Consider the following 23,611-nt stretch of genomic DNA (forward strand, 5'->3'; position numbering starts at 1 on the left):
TCAAGGGCGCTTAACAACTAAACATGTGACATATCGCAGATATGTAGGAAAATCACAAAAACATGGCATATGCAATATTAAAACTGAAACTGACTGATTTGATTTATGGTTATTTGTACAACATTATTCGGCATGCATGTATTCTTCTATGTTCTAGTGTCGGCCATTTAAGTTTCAAGCATTGATGTTACGCTGCTTTGGTATGAGTAGCCAGAACATGTTAAAATCCTAATAAAGTCTTGTTACTCTGGCTGATCTCTGCCTACACAAGCCAGCCAGAGTAACCAGAGTTCTGGCTACTCTGGCTGAACTCTGCCTACTCTGGCTACTATACATAGCCAATTGAAAAAAGTTATTAACTTGAAATTCAGTTTTAAGGTATTAGAGCACTAATAGTAATGTTTACAAAATGGCCTTTGCTTGGTATATTCTGAAAGGTAATCGTGTTTTGCACTATTTTGCAATTTTTAAACAACTTTTACCATGTCGTTTTTTATAAATTTTGTATAACTTATGGTATCTCCTTAAGCTTAAGTACAGACAAATTTCAATGTGATAGCCACTATCCAAAATGTTTGCAAAGAACTCATTTTACCATTAATTTTAATAAAAGAAACATCAAACTATTGGTAAACAATTATAAAACACAAAATAAAAATGTCAATATCATTTTTTTCTATGGTGCCTCAAGTAAACGGATTTGAGACAGAATTCATACTTCAACATTGAAAAAATAAGGTCGAATGCTGTGTTTTTTATTTTGAATTTTGCTTACTCCATTTAAAAATAACCTTAGGGCAGACGTAAAACCTACCTAAATTTCTTCCACAATATATAATCTAAGAGTGAAAGCAAAATAGAGAACTTTCACCGTGTGTAACTCAATATTTTTGAAAGATGTGTAACACTACCACTTCCGTTTAAGTAGTAAATTCACTTTGAACACCAAGAAATCGCTTATAAGATTCATCTGTTTCCATTTTTGTACAAGAAAACAATAATATTCACAATAAAGTCTTGAAAGAAGTAAAAACTTACTACAAAAATAGGGAAATAAGGGGAAAAAATTTGGTCCCAGTAGGGCTTGAACCTACGCCCCCCTAAGAATTGGTGTCAAAGTAGGTTTATGGCAGGAATTGAATACTCTTCAAAAAGGAGGTTCTCTATTAGTGATCTAATACCTTAAACATGCTATTTAGAAAGAAATAACATATTAAGTTTCAAGATCGAATTCTGCTAAGACTGTAAATGTTTTGCGAACACGGGACCTGGTTACTCTGGCTACTCTGGCTGACCAGAATAGCCAGAACATGTTAAAACCCTAGAAACTCTGGCTACTCTGGCCAGCCAGAGTAACCAGAGCTACTTTAATTAACCACTTGAAAATAGTTATTAACTTGAAATTCAGTTTTAAATATGCTATTTACATAGAAATGACATACTAGTATTAAGTTTCATAATCAAACTCAGCTAAGACTGAAAATATTTTGCGAACACGGGACCTGGCTACTCTGTCTACTCTGGCTGACCAGAGTAGCCAGAACATGTTAAAATCCTAGAAACTCTGGCTACTCTGGCTGAACTCTGGCTACTCTGTTACCAGAGCAAATGATATCCTGGTGTCTCGGGCTACTGTTGCTACTTTGGCTGACCAGAGTAGCCAGAACATGTTAAAAATCTAGAAACTCTGCCTACTCTGGTTGAATTCTGGCTGCTCTGGCAAGCCAGAGTAACCAGAGTTCTGGATACTAGATGAACTCTGGCTACTCTTGCTGAACTCTGGCTACTCTGGCTGAACTCTGGCTGGCCACTCCACTCTGACTGAACTCTGGCTACCCTGGCCAGCCAGAGTAACCAGAGTTATGACTTCTCTGGCTGAACTCTGGCTACTCTGGCTGAACTCTGGCTAATCTGGCCAGCCAGAGTAACCAGAGTTATGATTCTCTGGCTGAACTCTGGCTACTCTGGCTAGCCAGAGTAACCAGAGTTCTGACTTCTCTGGCTACTCTGGTTAAACTCTGGCTACTCTGGCTGCTCTGGCTAATTTCACGCACATATTTAAGTGACAGATGCTTATTTGCATAAAACACATGTCGCCGACTGATTTTGTGGTGGTACTGCTTTGAATATACGTGTATGTTTTGAAAATTTAGAGAGCTGGTGACTTGGAATGGTGCACCTTGAAGGGAAGTGGTAATGGATGTCTACACAAACAGAACTGGATAAAGATTACACTAACTGGGGGCAGAATGAGCCTTCCAAAGGAAATTGTGGATCGTTTACGGGAACTTTCGACTTTGCATGGAAGTCTGCAAAGTGTTATTTTCCAGCAATGTACGTTTGCGAAAAATGAACTTTTTCAATGACTTGATCATCATACATTGTTATATATAATACATGCATTCTGTCAGGGACATTTTCTATTTGTATCTAGGGAATGGGACAGTAAGTGATAAGTTACCGCATATTTTGATGTTTGTAAAAGCTAAGTTATTATACCTATATTTAATCATTTGGTGATAAAAACTGATAAAGGCAACTCAAATCATCTGTGACACTTGAAATGACAAGCAGTAGCTCTATGTGTATAAAATTGAACGAATTGATGAAATCGGCATCAATTTAAAAAAAAAAAGGCGCGTTTAATAGACACATAACTGCTTATGAAAATAACTCATCTTTACTCGTAAATTGTAGTGACATAAACAGTCCTTTTAAAGGATTTTCCTATAAAACATTATTTTTCGATATTTAACTAGCATTCAATGAAATCAGTTTCAAAATGACCATGCCCGGTAAGTACTGTAATTTGCATATTGTGTTTTAAACAATACTCTAAGGTTGTCCAGCGTAAATATTATGTTTTGACACGTAATCCTCCGGCCATTATATGCACGTTCTAGCAAATTGACTGATACCTCATCAGCATTAAGTTAGCAGTACAGCAGTAACGGTAGTGTCCGCTGTATTACTGGTATTATTAATAGAAGTTAAATGAGTAACATCAGTTTTACTGCTAATACCGCTACTACAAAAACTGTATTGATAGAATCCTTGATACTGTTGTAATTCACAAAGTTGAAAAGGGCTTGAGGGTATATTGAATCACGTCTATGCGCTTCTGTGAAAGAAATATTGTATTCCCGACGGATGTTCAATGTGCCGGCGCAATACGTTCAAAAATGTCCTATTTACGAATTTTGAACATACTTTTTAGGTCTGTTATTGTTGTTTTCTAAATCGGCATCTTTATCTCGAGCCGGACTTTGGTCCGCTTAGATCATCACCGGGGACTGCATGACATACACTGTGACCTATTAATGCATAATGAGCTGTCGAAAACCTGTCGCTACCGTTATTAATCATAATGTGTCGTAAACTATGTTCGAATCCATGTAAATGCTGAAATTCACAACGTTCAGGAGGGCTGGCGGATGCACTGAACCACATAAATATATTGCTGAGATGTTTGTACAATAAATCGTCCATATTGAATTGGCGGCGATTTTTATTATAGCGTAGCATACTGTCTATGAAACACGAATTTTTATAGCCCGGTTGCAGCTGCATTCTTCACCGAAACGACAGACTAGTACAAATATTTGGTCCATTATGGTCATCTAATGAGTTTGTAAAATCGGTTTAAACAATTGAAGCATTAAGTTGATTAGAATTATCGTACTTTTAATGTCAGAAATTTCGCTCGACACTTATTTCTGTTGTAACTCACAATGTTTAAGAAGACTTAATGATGCATTGAACCTGGCTGATATACTACAGTAGTGAAGGACCGTCACTATTACAACTGTGATATCTCTTCAATAAAAAGTGCATACTGCATAGATGGTGGATTTTCAATATGCCGACAGCATACATCCAGAAAAGGCTACGAAACTGAATCTAATTTGGTACTCTGTTACTGCTGTTTTCTGAACCAAAGCGGTGACTCAAGCCAAGATTTTGTCCGTCATATGAGATGCACCATCAAATACTTTTAAGCTATTTATTGCATTATATGCTGACGACAAATGATCTAAACATTTTAAAAACCGTAATTTTGATTATTTTTGATGTGCTCGAATCCATGTTCCTGCTGTTATTCATAGCGTTCAGGATGGCTTGCGGATGTCTTATGATGCGGATGTCTTGTGATATTTGTGTGATATATAGTACATATTGCACTTTCGACAGATTTTCAATATGCCGGCGGCATACGTCCAAAGAACTAATGATGAAATTTGAAAGTATTGTTGATTCTGCACCGACTGGCTGGAGTCACGATTTGGTCGTTGTTGTAGTAAATAGTTCCTAAGGTTGTGGTCCTGTTATAGACATTTATAAACACTTTAAAGTCTGGAATTTTTTTTTACGAGTATTTTTAAAAGCCCAGAAATACGAGACTAACGGTTTGACTTCGTTGAAATGAAATAACGTCAGGGGCCAGTTGTTCGAAAGGCTGTTAAATTTAACGGTCCGTTATATCTGATAACGAATCATTAAATTTAATCGTTATGTTAAATTCTGTTGCTCAAACTTAACGGATGAAGTTAACGTTAGTTTTAACAGAAGATTCTCCTGTTAAACTAATCAAGCTTTGGAGCTCCGTTAAAATTTAACAGAGCTTTCCAAGATGGCTGCCGCTTTGTTTGTCAATGTGCGAAAGCAACGTGAATATAGGCACACGACCCACGTACAGAACCTAAACGACAATGAAATGTTGGAGAGGTACCGCTTTTCAAATAATGGCATAAATTATCTTGAAAATTTACTGTTAGATGACCTCAAGAGGCCCACACATCGTAGTTGTGCTTTGTCACCTAAGCAACAAATTTTAATTGCATTGAGATTTTTTGCACTGGTTCTATGTACCAAGTAATAGGAGATACTATGGGCTTCAACAAAGGACCGTCAGTCGGGCAGTAGATAGTGTGACCAATGCTTTATTGGGCCACTTTAAAGATTTTGTATCATGGCCCACTCCAGATGAAAAGAAAAAGATTTCTACTGGATTTTACCAGCTCGCTGGTTTCCCAAACGTGATAGGTTGTATCGACGGAACACACGTAAGGATACAGGCTCCTGCTGGCGATGAAGCTTCCTACGTCAACAGAAAAGGATTTCATAGTATTTCAGTCCAAGCAGTTTGTGATGACAAAGGTAAATATCCTCTTAAATCTACAAATAAAATTCATCATTTCATCTGTTGATGTAGGTCAAAACCGCTTACAACATGGAGTCTAAATGACAATAATCGGACTTATGATACGGTCCTGGAAACTATAGTTAGCTGGCTGAAAATACGGCCCTGGAGAAAAGTCATGAAAGCCACCAATACCGACTGAAAACAATTGTGCATGCTCATTTGTGTATATTGCATCAGACATTTATAAAATGAACATATCAAGGTGAAACTAATAGCTGGACCTCCGTTAGTCCAAATAATAGACGTTTCGGGACAGCGCGATAACTTTTGACTGCAGCTGTCTCCGTCACGTCCGAACTTGGAATAGCAACACTGATTTCTGATAGAATAACACGTACATGTCCAACAAAGAAAGTTACTATTTTAAATGAACAATTTGAGTCAGTTTTTTTTGTCAAAACCTAAACCCTTAAGTCTTGAATTTTTGTCTGAATTATCAAAATTTGAATATGGGGAAACCTAGCTAAAACATTTCAACTCGGAGATGTTTATATGTTGTTACGGATCTCTGAGCTGAAACGAATCCTGTACTAAAACCTAACCAGGAATCGTGCCCAAAGTCTGTCACGCTATAATTTCATCAAATGAAATGCAATGATTTAACCTTTTACTTTAAAATATTTCTAACGGATTTCTCTTTTGATCTGGCATAAAATGATAGATGCAACATCATTTGAACATAAATTATACACACACGTTTCAAATTGGTACCTCTGTCAGCAATATTTTGTCCGCCACTGCAGTTGTGACCTGATCAGGGTACTCTTCATTTTGAAAACCAATAGGCGGTATAGAATCGTTATTCATTGACCTTTTCTGAGAGCTTAATAGGTATGTTTTTTTATGAATTTTATCTAAAATTGTTATGTTATGATTAAATTGAACTCATAAATAGGTAAAAATTTGATCTTTATTTTCAAAAATAAACACGTGCTCTGAACTGTTGCAAGATGTCATCAGTTTCTCACGAGAGACTGTGCGAGATGTTGCGGTTTGATACTGGTTAGTTAACCAAATGGGGTTTCTCCCTAACATAATGGACAAGACCATCAGAAATTAAAAACAGCGCCAGTTAAATAGAGAATAATAGGTTAGTGCCGTAGATGAGAAAGTTTATCTGGCGAGGTGGAGGAGGTTATCGGGTGAGCCGAAGGCGAACCTGATAACGTCCGGAGCCGAGCCAGATAAACTTTCTCCATCTTAGGCACTAACCTATTATTCTATTTATCTTGTCATTACTTCATTTTCCGATATTTGGCAATTCATTTTACAAAAATAAGTGTGCGACAACCGCTTTAATGACGTCATATTCGTAATGACGTCACTTATATAATGACGTGATTACCGGCAAAATCGCAATAACTTCTTCGTTTTTGAATAAAAACTCATTATTTGACCACTCATTTTCTTAGTTCGGACATTTCCAACACAATGATGATGGTTTCGTTGCAAAATTTCTTATGACAACAATATCGATCATAAGATCACATGATCAACTGACCGTATATCACTGGTCACATGATCAACTGACGGTATATCAAGAAAGATATACGGCACCCTGATATCGGGTCGAAAATACTGCAAGTGACAGGATAAGTTATGGTAGCCAGAACTAGGGGAAACCCAAACCTCACAAGATTCCATGGCTAATATCACAATTGAAAATGAAGGGATACCAAAACCCAAAACTGCTTATAGATCTAAATCCTCACAAGGCCTGAGGTCCAGATAAAATATCACCAAGACTCTTAAAAGAGATAAGCCACCAAATTGCCCCTTATTTGACTAAAACTTTCATGCCTTCACTTGGTACTGGCAGTGTGCCACAGGACTGGATGACGGCTATCGTTAGCCCTGTATACAAAAAAGGCCCTCGCAGCAAAGCCATGAATTACAGGCCCATCTCTCTTACTTGCATTGCATCCAAATTGATGGAACATATCTTAGTATCAAATATTATGATTCATCTAGATAATAAAAACTTGCATGCTTAATCCCTTCCAACATGGTTTCTGTTCAAAGCACAGTTGCGAATCCCAGTTAATTGCTTTTAGTCAAGAAATCTTTGATAACCTATAAGCTGGTTAACAGACAGATTTCAGTGTAATGGAATTTAGTAAAGCGTTTGATAAAGTTGACACAATCTTTTGGTATATATATAAGCTATTTAAATAAGGTATTGACAGGAATACTGTCATGCGGATTAAATCTTTCCTTCAAAAACGTCAAACCGTGGTTGCAGAAGGCCACCAATCAGGTGTTCTACCTGTAATGTCAGGGGTACCCCAAGGATCTGTCCTTCGGCCTTGCCTTTTCCTTACTTATATCAATGACCTGTCAGACTCACTTTAAAAGCAGTTGTAAGACTTTGACTGATGACACAGTAGTTAACCTCACTATTGATACCATGCATGACTGTGAGACTGTCCAGCAGGACCTCCGTAAATTAGAACTGTGGGAAAGACCTGGTCCATGGAGTTTAATCCTGATAAGTGCGAAGTGATTAGAATTCAAAAAAGAGAAAAACCATCACCTTTCCCTATAATTATATAACCATGAATTAAAAACTACTAAAAATGCTAAGTACTTAGTTGTAACCATCAGTGAGGACTTTAGTTGGAAATCTCACATACAAAATGTATCAAACAAGGCTAACAATATCCTAAAATACATCCCAAGTTATGTGTATAAAATCCATCACTCAGTTGTCTGTGTAGATCACAATTACCTTATAGAATGTAGGAACCTTAACTTTCATGTCCCCTTCTCTCGTACACAGTATCACATGAATTCATTCTGAACGGCTTGACCTCCATAAAGAACGGTATGAAAATTGTGTACATATATATTGATAAAGTACTACAGATTTGATGGGTGTTACTTCATTTTTCAATTGAACATAAACCATTCACAGTTGTGTACTTTTTGACCTATTTTAATGATTGATTTTAATTTGGTACTAAATTACTATTTAAATTCATTCATTTGAGGTAAGAGAACCTCCAGGTCCGGATATCTAGTCCGCCCAAGAAGGTAAAGTATCTAGCGGAAAGTTCACATTCAAGAACAGAGCGTATCAACAATGTACCGAAAAGCTTACTGTAACGCAGAGATTTGCCTGATTGTTCTTAACGGTCCGCGCGTGAACCAAAAGTATAAAATACAAATTTATTTTTATAGCTCTCTGGTTTATGAAAGAAATTATTTATATACCGAGCTTGAAATCTTCTATGTTTAACTGGCTTTAAAATCCGACCATGTTAGAACCATTTATGAAATGTGACACGGTGTTTTTATTATATAAATGACGTATGCATCTATTGTTCTAACAGGAAGATTCACCAGTGTAAATGCGAGTTGGCCGGGATCGTGTCATGACAGTCATATCTTTAGGACGTCTGGATTATGCCATAAGCTAGAACGGGAAAACAAGGCGTTTTCTGATGGTGTATTACTAGGCGACAGTGGGTAAAGTATATCTCAAAATTTAAAGACTCCGATATTATACATACAATAATCCTTTGTTTAGACACGGCAAGTCTAGCAAAATAGATTATGTAAGTACGTGCAAATTATTGCAGTTAATTCTGCACAGTGAAAACCCAACTCGTTGTGTGTGTATATTAATCAGGACAGTTGTGATATGAGAGTGTTCATTTTAAATATGTTTTTAAGTGAAATATTCAATCAGTTTTTAAAGTCCACAGTTCTTGTACTCTAAACTTCTTAATATTGTCTATATCTAAAGCGTTTATGTTTCTGGTTTAACCATATGATTTTTTTTTCAAACAATTTACATTAATATAAATTAAAGCATGTAGCAATATCAGTTTGTTTTTCGAATATATCCATCCTTAAGATCTTCTCTTCATCTGTGTCACTTCAGCTATTACACAAGTGACAGTTCTAAAATAAAAAAAATGGAATCTCCACAGGCATAACACGATACAAATTCCATGCTATAATTATGCATTTTTTTCAATGAATACAGGTATGCATGCAGACCCTTTTTAATGACCCCATTTCTTGTGACAGACACGGAAGGCAAAGTACGTTACCAGCAAAGTCACACAAGGACACGTGTCACAATAGAAAGAGCATTTGGACAATTGAAACGCCGCTTTCATGTCCTTCATTCTGAAGTATACATTTAATCTTTAAATAAGTCTTTATTCATGACTGAATTTTATGCCACTACAGTACTGACTACATGTCTATGTGTTGATACTATCATGTATAAACATTCTAGGCCGTAACAAGTTATATTTAACGTGTTTGTGAACATGGACAGATCCAAACGGAAGGGGAAGAAGCATTTTATAGAAATATTTTGATGCCAAAATACAATGCATATCCGTAGCCCTGACCAACGTATAAACTGGACCAATTTTATAAGTGCAACAACACAGTTGACCCATTTAAACAAGCTGTAATTGCATTGTTTGTTTTGGCATCGAACGCACGAACCTGCGATCCATAGTTCTACGCTCTCCCTACTTAGCTAAGCGGGATGTCATAATGATATTGAGTTTAAGGTACTATGTAGACATAATTTTTAAGTCTTAACCAAATCATTTAAAACATCGAGTCACGCGGACAACATATCAAAAGTTATGTCGTTTTTGTCAAATGAATTTAGATGAATATATAACGTGCAATTATATAATCTTTTTACAATTATTACACTCTAAACTTATTTTCTGCAATATGTGGTCTGCGCATGCATCATTGGATGTTGCTTATTATAAAAAAAAAACAGGTGTTTAGTTGCTCTTTTTTTCAGATAAGACTGGCACCATCTAAGGTTTGTCGAGTTGTATGTGCTTGTGTTGCACTTTTCAACATAGCGATCTTGTTGAATGAGCCTGAACTTGATGACTGGAACCAGGATGAAGCTGTAGACCTGGAAAATGAAGACATAGCCGATGCAGAAAGAGATGGCAGCACTGTTCGAAATTTTATTGTGCATCAATATTTTGCATAATACTCAGAAATGAAATAAATAGAAACTCAGCTGTCAAATAATAAATACGCTGTTATGAACTTAACCGAATATTATTGTTCGCTTATCAGATTTAGAAGTTCTCTTGCATTAAGCTCATTCATCTTATTTTCAGCCGCTTTCAAGATCCTGAGCTTCACTTCCAATAACTCTTTCTCTAATCCCTGTCGTTCAACCATGCCTTTAAAGTATGATATCTGATAGTCCACTAAGACATCATTCCTACTTCTCTTAACCCGTCTGGTACAAGGCCTATAACGATAAATTGAGTTAATTATAAATGCAAAGTATTTGAAATATGGATTTAACACAACATTCATTGGTTTGTTGTCATAATTAAGGTATACAACTGTAGAACATGGAAGTAGTATTTATAATGCCTATATGATATGACCAAATATCTAATTAAGAAATAATCAAGGCCTTCGAGTGGTTTATCGTCTGATTAACCAAGGTTCAGAGTTCAGATGTGTAGGATTTGAACCACGAGGGCGTTAGCCTGAGTGCTTAAATACTGAAGCATCTGAACAATGAACCGTGGTAAATTAGACGATAAATCACAAGAAGGTATTTACTGTTTTCATTCTGACATGCTCATTGACGTATCTTAATAAATATTATGCTGGACTTCATTTACCCGAGGACTGTATCGAACATCATGTGACAATTTGACGTCATAATTGACGTTATAATGCTCCCTTTCCGGTCTGCACGTCAACCGTTGTTTATCGCAGAATATACAGAGCTTTATTTGCTTCTTTGTTTAACTGGAAATCAAACTGAGTCCTGTTAAAATTAACAATTAATCAAGGCCTTCGAGTTGTTTATCGTCTGATTTACCATGGTTCAGAGTTCAGATGCATAGGAACTGAACCACAATCCTATTCTGTCGTTCATTTCGCATGAACACCAAAAAAAAAAAGTTTCATTTTTTAAATAAATATAAGATACATAGGCATTGAACCATGAGGGCGTTTAAGCCCGAGTGGTTAAATATTGAAGCATCTGAACGATGAACCGTGTTGAATTAAACGATAAATCACAAGAAGGCCTAGATTGTTTTCATTCTGACATGCTCATTGAAATATTTTAACAAATATCATGCTGGACTTCATTTACCCGAGGAGTAATGTATCGGACGTCATGCGGCAATTTGACGTCATAATTGACGTCAAAATTCTCAGACTTACCAGTCCACGCATCAACCGTTGTTTCTCGCAGAATATACAGAGCTTGATTTAATTCCTTAATTATAATCTTTTTTAACTGGAAATCAAACCGAGTCATGTTAGAATTAAAAATAATCTAGGCCTTCGAGTTGTTTATCATCTGATTTACCACGTTTCAGAGTTCAGATGCATAGGAATTGAACCACAATCCTATTCTGTCGTTCATTTCGCATGAACATCAAAAAAAAATAGTTTCATTTCTTAAATAAATATTATGCTGGACTTCATTTACGTGAGGAGTAATGCATCGGACGTCATGTGGCAATTTGACGTCATAATTGACCTCATAATGCTCTCTTACCAGTCCGGGCGTCAATTGCTGTTTATCGCAGAATATACAGAAATTGATTTTCTTCTTTGTTTAATTGGAAATCAAATCATGCCATGTTACAATGTTACACATTCAACCACAGTCCTGATTTTTCCATTACCAATGCAATAGGAGTTTGCATTAAATTTATTAATATTTATGCAACTTATGCTACATTCTAACATGGCTCGATTGATTTCCAGTTAAACAAAGAAGAAAATCAAATGCTGTATATCCTGCGATAAACAACGGTTGACGCGCGAACCGGTAAGAGAGCATTACGACGTCAATTATGACGTCATGTAGCCGCCTGACGTCCGATACATTACTCCTAGTGTAAATGAATTCCAGTATAATACTTATTGAAATATATCAACGTGCATGTCAGAATGAAAACAATCAAGGCCTTCGCGTTGTTTATCGTCTAATTTACCACGGTTCATCATCCAGATGCTTCAGTATTTAACCACTCGGGCTAACGCCCTCGTGGTTCACATCCTACGCATCTGAACTCTGAACCGTGGTAAATTAGACGATAAACAACGCGAAGGCCTTGATTATTTGTTAATTCACACAGACATGTTATTTTGTAGAGTGCAGACCAAATAATGCATTAACAAAATCACAGAATATCAGAAGATCAAACATCAAGAAAGTATTCAGATTTTGGCCCATTTGCACACAACATCTATACTGTACTAAATGAAATTGGTTTTTAAACTGGGGAGTTTTACATATTAGCACAAGCTGATATTGTCTTAAATAATAATATATTTTTGATTCAGAAATGATAGCTTTATGGCTTGAATCTATCTTCATTTTATAGATATGATAAAATCTCTAAGTCATTAATAACTAAAATAATTACATAAACAGCTAAATGTTAAGATTAAGGAGAGGCATTGCTTCATTTATCCAGAGATGTTGGTACTATAAATCCTATTTTGACAATTTTCATGAAACTTATTTTCATCAACAGCTGTAACTTTTATTTCATATATGAATAATTATGAAATTTTGCAAATATAATATGTAGCTTGTGCCTGTGTTAGCCATTATAAGTTTCTTAACTTTGATGGAGTAGAACTAGTTAAGTATCTATTCATCTAGACTCACACTTTCTGAATTTATGCTGCAGTAATTTATCTTATTTTAGAACAGACTATTTGTCTAGAAATTGATATTCACTAATTCAGTCATTTTGATTTCATACAGTCATGTAAACTGCTAATTTATATCTTGTTAAACTGCAGCAAAATAACAGATGTATATTTACTATGGAAATAAATAAGAGGGCTTAAGCAGTAAAAAATAATCATATCTCTTTCTGCCCTAAGTACACACAAATCACTTATTCAAGAAGCTCTATGTTTTACTGTTCTGTTTGATCACAATGAAACTTTGTACAAATAATGTATGCTTGATGTCCAAACTACTGATGCTATTGTATATAAGTAAACTAAACAGAATCTTGTTTTGGATAATTTTTAACTATGAATTCAAACCAGTTTAAGATTATTTCCTGTGAATTTGCACACAAAATTCACTTTTTATAATAGCTTACCAGTAATTTAATGTATTCTAACATGATGAAATTTCCCAGATATAAAGTACAGCAAGTATTAATCATTATAGTTAGCTAACTTTGTTGGAGAAGAAATCTTCTTATCCTTGTTCATCTGTTGACACTTTCTGCATTTATGTTCCTTCAATTTATCATAAGTCTAAACATTATAATTATTCAGAAAATGATATTCACTGCTTCAATCCTGACACTTTCTACAGAAATGTTCATTATTGATACATTGTTAATTCAGTTAAATATACTGAAGAAACAAACAGGAGAAAGTAAGCAATATGAAAATAACAAGTCAATCATACTGTAAAAGTAGTACACATCTATTACTTTCTCAAGCAGCTCTGTCCTTCCTGATGAATTTTAAATCACAATAAAACATTGCATATTAAATGAAGTGTAATTGGTGTCACACTTGTTCATGCTATTGTAAGTAACAAAACTTGAACAGAAATATTTTTACCATTTTTTACCTATTCTCAATACTTTGTATTTTGGGCATTAGCACACAAAATTCACTTTTCCAACAACTATAAATTAGCTGTATAATGTTGAATTTAAATATTATGAATGAATTTTCCAAATATAAAGTGCATGTTATTGTGCCTGTGTTAATTATCATATACATCAGATAAATCTGAAGGAGTTTAAATATCTTTACATACATGTTCATCTATTCATAACATCTGAATAAATGTTGCAAGAATTTTTTATAAGTCAAAAGAAAATATTTATTCAAATAATGATATTCACTGATTAAATCTTTCTGATTTTACACAGGCATGTTAAAATTGTATATCTTGATCAACTTGAGAAAACTGACTGAGATAACTATATTAAGGAAATAAAGAGAAGAAAAGTAGCAGTCTAAAATTAACAATTTGATTTGCATGACAAATTAGTACACATCAATCAATTACTCAAACAACTCTGTCTTTTTCTAATGAATGTTTGATCACAGTGAATATTTGCCAAAGTAAATGGTACTTGTTGTCTCGCTTGTTAATCTATTTTATAAAGCTTAGCTCAAATTAAATTATTTCTTATAATTTTTTACCTAAATCACATCACACATTTTGGGACATTCATAAACAAAAATCATTGTCCATCTAATGACACTTTCTGATATAATGTGTTGCAACAATGGATTGTAAGTCAAAAGAGAAATTCATATTATTGATTCAAAATTCCTGATGTATGTCTTGATACATTGTATAAAACCATTTTCTCATGCTGTTGAAAATAACTTGAATAGATGACTACAAATCTTTTAACATATTCACACCACTTGAGTGTGGCCCATTTTGCATACAAAAAACATAGTTTTCAACCAAAATCTGGACTCAGATCTATTTAAACATCACATAAATAGTAGGTGGTCTGTTTTTTTTTATTATTATTTTTAATACAATTAAAATATTTACTTACAGTTTACTCTCAGAAAGACGTTTTGAAGTCTTTGAGCCTTCTGGAGTTTCTACATGCAGTGTGACAGGAGCAGGAGGCTGTATATCAATAACACTGACATCAGATTCCGTGTTTTGATAGAGATCTGAATTCTGATTGCTAAGAAAATGCTGACCATCTAAAAAGAAATGTAATGGATGAATTGAAATGTAATGGATGAATAGAAATATATAAAGATATAGTCATCATAATGAAATAATTTCATGCAAGTAGTCTTAGCATTGCCCATGGTTCTATGTTTCAATACAGTCAGATAATATAAAATATTCAATTATGTGTCTAGCACGTGTGAACCATTCATATTATCAATATTTTTTTATAGGAAGCTGACTGGAGTATATAGGTAAGTTTCTGTTCCAAAATTGACTTCTTTCCGTATTTAATTATCCTTTGGGCTCTTTATGTAATGATATCATCATTGGTATAAGCGACTTTGACACATTTTTACAGAAAAAATAAGGATGATAGGGTCAGTTGTTTTATAGAGTAAAATGTCCAAATAGACATTCAGATGGTAAGAAAAAGAACTTTATTGACAGAAATGGTATATCAGATTGACTTAAAATGCAGCATGTTCTAAATGATCTTTATCATTCAGTTAGACATGTGTCCGATGGTTTTGTTGGAAATTCCATAAGATAAAAATAGAACAGCGAAGTTAAAAATAAATATGCAGACGAATTTTTGTTTCATCGTCTTGTATTATAATAATGAATAAAAACAACAGTAAATTACCAGGCTCGTCACTGTCAAGGCCGCCACTAATGCCCATAAATGATGCAGCATCTTGATACAGGTCTGCAATTCTATTTGACTGCTGGCTGGATCCTTGGCTTGCCCCTCCGCCTGTCTGCCTCCTCTGGATCTTTTCTTTTGTTATTTCTTCTTTTGCTTTTCTTTTTAAGTTGGACCATTTCTCCATGCATGTCTTTTCCGACCGGTGTGCATAGCCTAATGCTGAAACTTGCATACTAATACTTCTCCATATTTCTGCTTTTTTGATATTCGTTACTGTGTTGGTTAATTTTGAGTTAAGTGTTTCAAAGTTTTCCCTTACCAGCTCTTCCAGCTTTAAGGTTTCGTCTGCATTGAAGTTGCTTGATCTGGTTTTATTTGATTTCTTGGTATTTTTACTGTCAAGCTCTAAATTTTGGCTGCCAGATGCCATTTTGCAGGAGACAGGAAGTGGAATTGTGGGACAGACAGTGGCAATTAACAGCTTGTTAAATAAATTTAACCACCTGTTAAAAGTTAACATGAGTGTTAGTTAACACTCCTGTTAAAATCATTTGAGCAACACTTTTTTAACAGTCCGTTAAGTAACAGTCCGTTAGTCAATTTAACGGGCTGTTAACTTAACGGACTGTTAAATTTAACAGCCTTTCGAACAACTGGCCCCAGGTCATATTTTGGTATAATTCTAGTCGATATCGTTACAAGAAGACTTGGGTTGGAATTTGCTTGTCTATAGTAGGTAAGGGAACACAGAATCATTTTGGTGTTTCAGCAGAAAAAGTTAACATATGACAAAATAATCTTTTACATTTGTTTCGTTCCATACCAAATTATTAAATGGTTTAGATATAAAAGATACAATGCTCATTTTATGTTTTAATTCATCCCGTTTATGAAGAGATAACATATATTTCTGTTACATTTAATTGGTTTTATAACATGTTTAGCGTCGTGGAATAACGTTTACTCTGTGTTCAAAAGTAAAAGGCTACGGCACTGTTTCTTGCAAGGAAAAAGCTGGCATTTTCTACAGTAGAGCTTGTCTGAGATACCCTCTCTCTCTCTCTCTCTCTCTCCCTCTCCCCCTCTCTCTCTCGATCGAGCGAATTGCGTTGCATCTTTAAACCTGTTTATCATTAGACAGGGTGCTATATAAATATGGTATAGTAACAATAAGAATGAGAAAAGCAAAAGTAATATGTGATATAATTCTGTTTATTATGAGTTTTGAGTTTCATATATAATCTATAGTCAAAACATAACAATTGTTCACAATGATATTAAGCATATATATATATACATGTATATATAACCCTGCAGTTTCGAAAAGTGGAATTATAAAGTGACGCCCTGTTTTCATCAGGACGTTCCTCCAGCCGATCTGACAGCCCAATAGTTCTTTTATTGGGATATTTGAAAACATATCACCTGCAACAACACTTGAATCAAAATGCTTAACCATTTTTGAAACTTGTTAAAAAAATTGAAATAACGCAAGTGGAGAAAACGAATCACGGTAGTTTTAATGTTCAATAAATACTGGCAAAATTCAAAACTGACTGCCATAAAGCTAAAAATATCCTTGAATCCTAGAATTCAACTATTGTATTTGAGCACACATCTGAATAATGCGAACACTTTAGCCCTTATCATGCTTGGTCTTTGCGACCAGTGAAGATCTTGACCAGCCTGAACATCCGTGCAGTCTGATCATCATTTAATCAGTATTATTTTTTGGAAAAAACCCCTTTTAACAGTTAATGGTACTGTCCAAATTGAAATATGGGCAAGTTCATTATATAAATTTAGCAGGGTAAGGGTTAGACATGGATGGTTGTTTATAGAATCGACTGACAGACAGTTCTTATACCAATTTACTGTCGACTCCAAAATCCTGCTTTTGACGAATTCCAAAACGTAACACGCTACCACTAGTGAGCAATGCTCAAAGACTAGGCTTATCGTTTGTACCTATAATATTTAAGACGAAACTTTGCCACCAAGAAGTTGGGTAAATATAAGGTTTCAATCTGTATTTTTCCTTTGTTTCTCTTTGATACGGTCCCCATTCATCACTTGGCTTCAAACTGCATTTTAAACGCTGAAAGTTAAAGAAACTATGAACTAATATCATCTGATTGTATCATCTAACTTCTAAATTGAATGAAGGTTCTAATGAGACAAATGGGTTGCTTTTGCAAACTCTGGAAATTTCTCTTATTTTTAATTACAATGTTACAAATATCATTATAATATAAAACGTATCTATAGTGAAGGAAGAAATACAGCATACCTTCCAAGTCGACCCTTTCTGTCTTAGTACAGACACAATACCTACAATGACCACTGCAATGATTGGTATCAAACCAACAATAATGCCGGTAGCCACGGCACCGGAGCTGTACTTGTACCCATCACCATAGGCGGGTGTTGAATATTGAGTCAGCAGTGCTACAAATGCAATCTGAAATAAACAGTTTATTTTTATTTTAATGACATAAAGAGAAAATTATAGATATGTATAACAGTCCTAGTTCTTTGAAATAGATTTGAAACGTAAAAAATGAAAACAAACGCTTTTAGGGCATATTGAAATATGTATTAAAATATTCGGCACATATTTAAGTATATATTGACAAATGTAATCGTAACAGACAGATCTTTTGTAAAACTAGTTACAAATCAGCATAAAATGCGTAAAATGGCATACTAGTCTAGTTTAGGTCATTCCTACCAAATGACAAGAAAATAAAAACATGATATACAGATGCATAAAATAATAAAAGCAGCCATTTGTCATGCAGTTTATAGACTGATTTTCCGGTAAATAGTTAGTAATGTAAATTCTGAGGTCATAAATCAATCTTACCGTTACAAATAAAGGTATTACGATCGTCCACATTATACGTAATATCACAGAAACATTGCGTCCCGTCATTATGTAAATATCACGGGCAAACCTTTCTGTTCCTGAAAATAAAACACTAGTTATAGTATCAATACTCTGCTAATTGTTAATATTACGGTCATAAGCCAAGATACATACTAATACATTATTTGGATATATTTGTTCATTTAGTCACTTTTCTTAACGTTGTTTTATGATGTGTGTGCTATATTGATAAAGGATGGAGAGTGTTTGATAATAAAAGGCACTGACCTCCAGATCGACAAAAATATTAAAACAGAAAATATTTAGATGCTGTATTTTTTTAACTTTAGTTACTGACAGATTATTATTATTATGGATACACATAAGAAATAGTTGTTATTATTATTTTTCCATTCAATTGTAAAGGGGTGGCGGAAGTACATTACCTTAGTTATAAAGCGTTATGTTTAAAAATCTGTACATGGTACATTGGTCTAGACCCAGGAAAATATTTACATGCCGCGGCGACCCGGGTTCAATTCAAGACTCATGCATGTTTTTTTTTGTCTTGATTTGGTATTTTAAGATAGTTTAGAAACAAAAACTCATGCTCTAATGTACATAATTTGACCAAGCTTCAATTTTGAAGAAACGTCATTTTCAACAAAAAATCTGGAGGTCATTGCCTTTGATATAACTATTAGCAATCTGACGTTTTAGAATATGACTAAATTAACAAGTATTTCCGAATGATGTGATAGTAAATGCTGTTACTTCGCTTATGTTATGAACAATGACATTCACAGATGAATTGCAAGAGACTGCATGTGTTACTGTACATGTTTAATAGTTGTCTATTTCATGTACCCATAGAATGCTAAACTTTGCTGAATAATGCATTTATCTAAACAATAAATTGATCATTCACCGTTACTATCTAAAACTATGAGTTCAGCATAGCAGCAAAAAGACAGTGTCAATAAAAAGTAATGTAAAAAGACCTCTTTATCACAGCGGAACATGAGATAGAACACTAATTAAAGCACTGTTTTTTAATATTTACAAATGTACATTGTAGATAATTACTACTTCTCGCCGGATACCAAATCGTTGAACAAGGTTGTTATTATATGTGTTTTAATCATTTTATTATCAATATGAGTATTACTTAATATATTAAACATTATCTTTATGTTATGCATTAATTATGAAAGTTCTATAAGGCTTTTAATTTTATGTTAAAAACAAATAATGCTGCTGTCCATAAAGAGACTACATATAATTGAATAGTTAGAAAAATTCAACTTTCAATATTACACATCAAAGTATGAAGTCAATATTATTAAGGGAGATATTCAATACAGTCTATTTTGTAGTACCTTCTATAACGTTAACCATATAGTCAAACATGAATAAACAATTATCAAACATTGGATTTTAACAAGATAATAATATATTTTATGTTCATAAAAATGTTGCAGCCACATTTTAATCAAAGTCATTATGACCCTTTAAATTAATTACTTTAAAACTTAAAGCATCATAGAATTATACCATAGATCCAGCATATTGAGATACACTCGAACAAAGATCCAATCAGCAAAGCAAATGATGAAAAATACCAGTCTGCCAACTGGAAGATGTAAATTCCGCCCTATAACAAACAAAAATACATACATAGTCAAATCTAAACATAAAACGCTTCCATGCAAATTATTCAACACCCCACATGCCTCTCATTGCAAGCTTAAATTGGAAACATTGAATCATGAACCTATGATTGAAAAGGATCCTTACCTTTCCTATTCTCTGCTTTTCTATACAGTTAGAACCTCACCATTCTAGAAATCACTAGAAATAACAAAACCAAGAGGCCGCTTTGTGCACAGTCTGGGTTACAATTGTATATCCTACAACTGACACCGATACTGTTGTGCCAGAAACGGGACTCAATACAAATAACAACATATGCTTTTAATCGAAGTTCATTCAGTTTTGCAAGCAATTTAATGTAAAACGGATACTACCAGCCTTAACTGAATCTCTAAGTAACAATACTTTACCTCATGACATATATGCCTGAGGTCTGAGTCTAACACTTGACAAAATGATATCATCTTGTAAAGGGAAATGTCTGAATATCCTTTCACCTTTAGAAAGTTTTTAGTTCGGACAGAAAATAACGATAAATCATTGTTCTACAAATATGACATTGACTCTTGATACCAGTGCTTAGGCATTGGGATGTCCATCTGTGTCTAAAATACCTTATGGAGCCTAAAGGAGAAATTGAGTAAATATGGTGAAAACCTATTAACTAGACGGTGAGTCTTGACGGAACATACCATTTTGCTGTCATAAACGTGTGTGCAGTGATTTGACGCTCCATTCGTGCATAAGATGTAACAGTCCGGATATTAAGAAAAGCCACATATTTGCTAGATCTCTACGTGATGCACTGCCCTTTGACCAGGTGTCAGAGTCCTGCGGGCGTGACATTTGGTGAATGCCTGCGCCATTTTTCAAAACTTCAAATAACGCATTAAATAATTCCGGACAAGACAGACTGACACTAAAGTTTTACCCTTTAAGCTTGGCAAAACCTTCGAGTCGTGGCACGTGTTTTCACACTCCACGTATATGTTTGTATAAAAATGTTACGTGCATAAAAAAGACCGAAAGTATTTCGACGCAATAACTCTATTTCCAAGCCCACCTGAATTTCAACCAGCAGGAAAGTAATGAACAAGATGAATCTAAAAAAAAATAAGACTTTATACATGTAAAACATGATCATGAAATTGAATAATGTCTTTGTATTTGATACATGCGACTTGTCATAACTTAGAAGTATAAAAGTTCTTACATTCATTGTTAACGGAAGTCCCGTAATAAAGAAAAATACTCCAGTTAAAATGTTGACAAGGACCCGTCTGTTCAACAGCTGGTGTGGAAACTGGTCTATAATTCCACTAGTGACTGTCTCCAACATACCAAACTGTACAAAGTAAATTGGCATACTGAAGGAAATTGAGAACACTCAAATAGTGTACATGTTGTTTTAATTACTATAAAAATGAAAATAAATTCCTAGGCCTGTTTTGTTTTAAAATATGTGGCCCATCAAGTAATGATAAAATTTATTTTGTGTTCTGTTTGTAAAATAAAGGGCCACCTGTTTATCCTGTACAAATACGTGTGCAATTATTTTAAAATCCGATCAGCGTTCGAAGCTCTGAAGATTTTCATTTTGAATGTCCTTACAACAGTTATCAATAAGGAGGACATTCAACGTTAATTTCATTATTTTGTGACGTGGTTATATATTGATCAAATTCTGACCATAATCTTTTGCGGCAAAAGTGGTAAACATTCAAAATAAAATATGAGTGACCATCGTATTTTTTATGATTTACAGAAAACCTTATTGCCGTTTGTTAGTCCTGCATGAAGCACAAATGTATGTATCTCTAATAAAAGACGGAATATAACTTGGATATCTTACGAGACTGTCAAAGACAACGGCAATCAACATCAGGAAGAATAACACGGACCACAGTTGAGGTAACGGCATCAAACTGAGTGCTGTTGGAAAAGCTACGAACGCTAGGCCAGGACCTATGTAACAGAGCAATTAGTAAAGATAATTCTAGGTTTCTATCAGACATAATGATAAAACAAACAACACAACTACTTCAACAAGTACATTATTCGATGAGCACGATGTCAATTACGGAACACCAACACTCCATTCGCACATTTAAAGGATAAATGACAGACGAAAATCAAGTAGTGAGGGCTATAATATCGTCCTTTTGTCATATATTGATGCGCCATAAAAATTATTCACATGAAAAGTTGGAGGAGATAACATAGTGAATGTTTATTTTCAACATTTCATAACATTATGTACATCGTTCAACTTGTTTAATATTGCAAAACTTATAGAAGCTTTCCTCGTGCATGCTGTAACTTTTTATACATTTTTGTTTTGTGTTGGTTGCTATATATGTAATATTCTTTCCTACCTAGCTCATGTGCTTTAGCGGCGCTCATTGTAATTATCTAATCTAAAGGCTGTGCTATTTATATGCACCTTCGCTGTGTTTTTTATGTTATGACCACATTAACCTTATTATTGTCCCATCGCCATATCTACCTGTCCCTTTTCTGCAACCACCGTAGTTACCTGCTCGTAGTGCTATTTATGTTTTCGCAATGCTTATCCATTTGCAGTGGTAATTACGTTTTCGCCACTCTTACATGCGCAAATTCTGTGATCGCCACACCTACCTGATCCTTGTGCTGTGCTGCGTCTCTCGCACCTACCTAAAAGCTGTGGAATTTCTGTGAACGCCACACTTACCTGATTCCGGTACTTTACTGCATTCGAGGAACCTACCTGCTAGCTGTTTCTGTTAGTTGTTTTAAAATCAATGCGCTACGTGTTTGATCTAACTGCAATGTCTTTGATCTACCTCGCTAAGTCTTTGACCTACCCAGCTAGCTGGTAGATGGGCTATTTCTGTGATTGACTCATACCGATATAGCTTTTAGTTGTGTCCTGTTTGTGATTCGACTATATACTTGCCTTATGGCTGTGCTATTGCTTTGTTTCTCCTGTATACCTTATCTAATGTCTTTAATGGCATTCCCACCTGCTGTTTCTATAACCTTTCTTAATACTTATATAATTTCTGCCTACCTGATTGCTGCGCTATTTCTTCGACTGTCATACCAGATGAATTTGCCATAAATCCAAGCAAAGCGAACACAACCATTCCATTATAGAATGATGTGAAACCGGCAAATGCGACACATATTGTAGACGACCTGAAACAAGTTAGTATATCATGTTATCAAACATGATTACCATGAACTTCAGTTATGTGCAAAACTAAATTTTAATGATTTAATAAGCATTTATTACAAACGTCCTTGATATTTAACAAATCAGATAACATAAAGATCTTATGCAATCAGATTAACTGTTATCGCATGCGATTCTAAACTATGATACACCTTCTAATGATTTATTTTCTTAACACATTTTTTCACAGAGTTATTTATCAAAAAGCTGTTAAGATGTTAAAAATGAATAAGGAGATCCCTACATATTTAATAAATATACACAACCGTTCATTCGCAAAATTTTCGACCAGCTTTAAAAGTGAACGATTTCCTTAGTTATCATCTCTGGAGCATGCATCTCGAGTG

General features: G+C 34.5%; 2 protein-coding genes and 1 pseudogene across 5 annotated transcripts in view; 1 reads left to right on the forward strand and 2 right to left on the reverse strand.

Annotated features, from left to right (window-relative positions):
* Positions 1–4,863: 4,863 nt before the first annotated feature.
* LOC123538404 (putative nuclease HARBI1) lies at positions 4,864–10,251 on the forward strand (annotated as a pseudogene).
* LOC123538405 (uncharacterized) lies at positions 10,149–16,184 on the reverse strand. Its single transcript, XM_053521593.1, has 3 exons — positions 15,523–16,184; positions 14,749–14,905; positions 10,149–10,457 (listed from the first exon to the last, which is right to left on the reverse strand). Exons 1-3 carry the CDS (start codon positions 16,043–16,045, stop codon positions 10,259–10,261), a joined length of 879 nt encoding a protein of 292 aa, XP_053377568.1. The 5' UTR covers positions 16,046–16,184; the 3' UTR covers positions 10,149–10,258.
* A 201-nt stretch (positions 16,185–16,385) lies between these two features.
* LOC123530001 (sodium- and chloride-dependent betaine transporter-like) overlaps positions 16,386–23,611 on the reverse strand; it is a 31,340-nt gene continuing 24,114 nt past the window's right edge. For 3 of the 4 annotated variants that reach the window (XM_045310671.2, XM_045310672.2, XM_045310670.2), the window contains exons 9-15: positions 23,100–23,227; positions 21,900–22,012; positions 21,261–21,392; positions 19,949–20,048; positions 18,392–18,492; positions 17,816–17,986; positions 16,386–17,623 (exon numbers count right to left, since the gene is read on the reverse strand). In XM_045310671.2, coding sequence (XP_045166606.2) covers positions 17,468–17,623; positions 17,816–17,986; positions 18,392–18,492; positions 19,949–20,048; positions 21,261–21,392; positions 21,900–22,012; positions 23,100–23,227 — 901 coding nt within the window. In that variant the 3' untranslated portion in view covers positions 16,386–17,467. Of the gene's footprint in view, positions 17,624–17,815; positions 17,987–18,391; positions 18,493–19,948; positions 20,049–21,260; positions 21,393–21,899; positions 22,013–23,099; positions 23,228–23,611 lie in introns of those variants that run through there. The other variant, XM_045310673.2, reaches the window with a different exon arrangement.

This window comes from Mercenaria mercenaria, chromosome 13 (genome assembly GCF_021730395.1).
Source record: "Mercenaria mercenaria strain notata chromosome 13, MADL_Memer_1, whole genome shotgun sequence".
NCBI lineage: Eukaryota > Metazoa > Mollusca > Bivalvia > Venerida > Veneridae > Mercenaria > Mercenaria mercenaria.

Excerpts from the sequence above, each read along its gene's own strand:
- LOC123538405 (XM_053521593.1), bottom strand. The coding sequence starts at position 16,045 with ATGTTAACTTTTAACAGGTGGTTAAATTTATTTAACAAGCTGTTAATT. Across the intron at positions 14,906-15,522 it reads CCTTGACAGTGACGAGCCTG|ATGGTCAGCATTTTCTTAGC; the intron begins GTAATTTACTGT and ends ATTTCTTTTTAG. Across the intron at positions 10,458-14,748 it reads CGTCTTTCTGAGAGTAAACT|GCCTTGTACCAGACGGGTTA; the intron begins GTAAGTAAATAT and ends TTATCGTTATAG.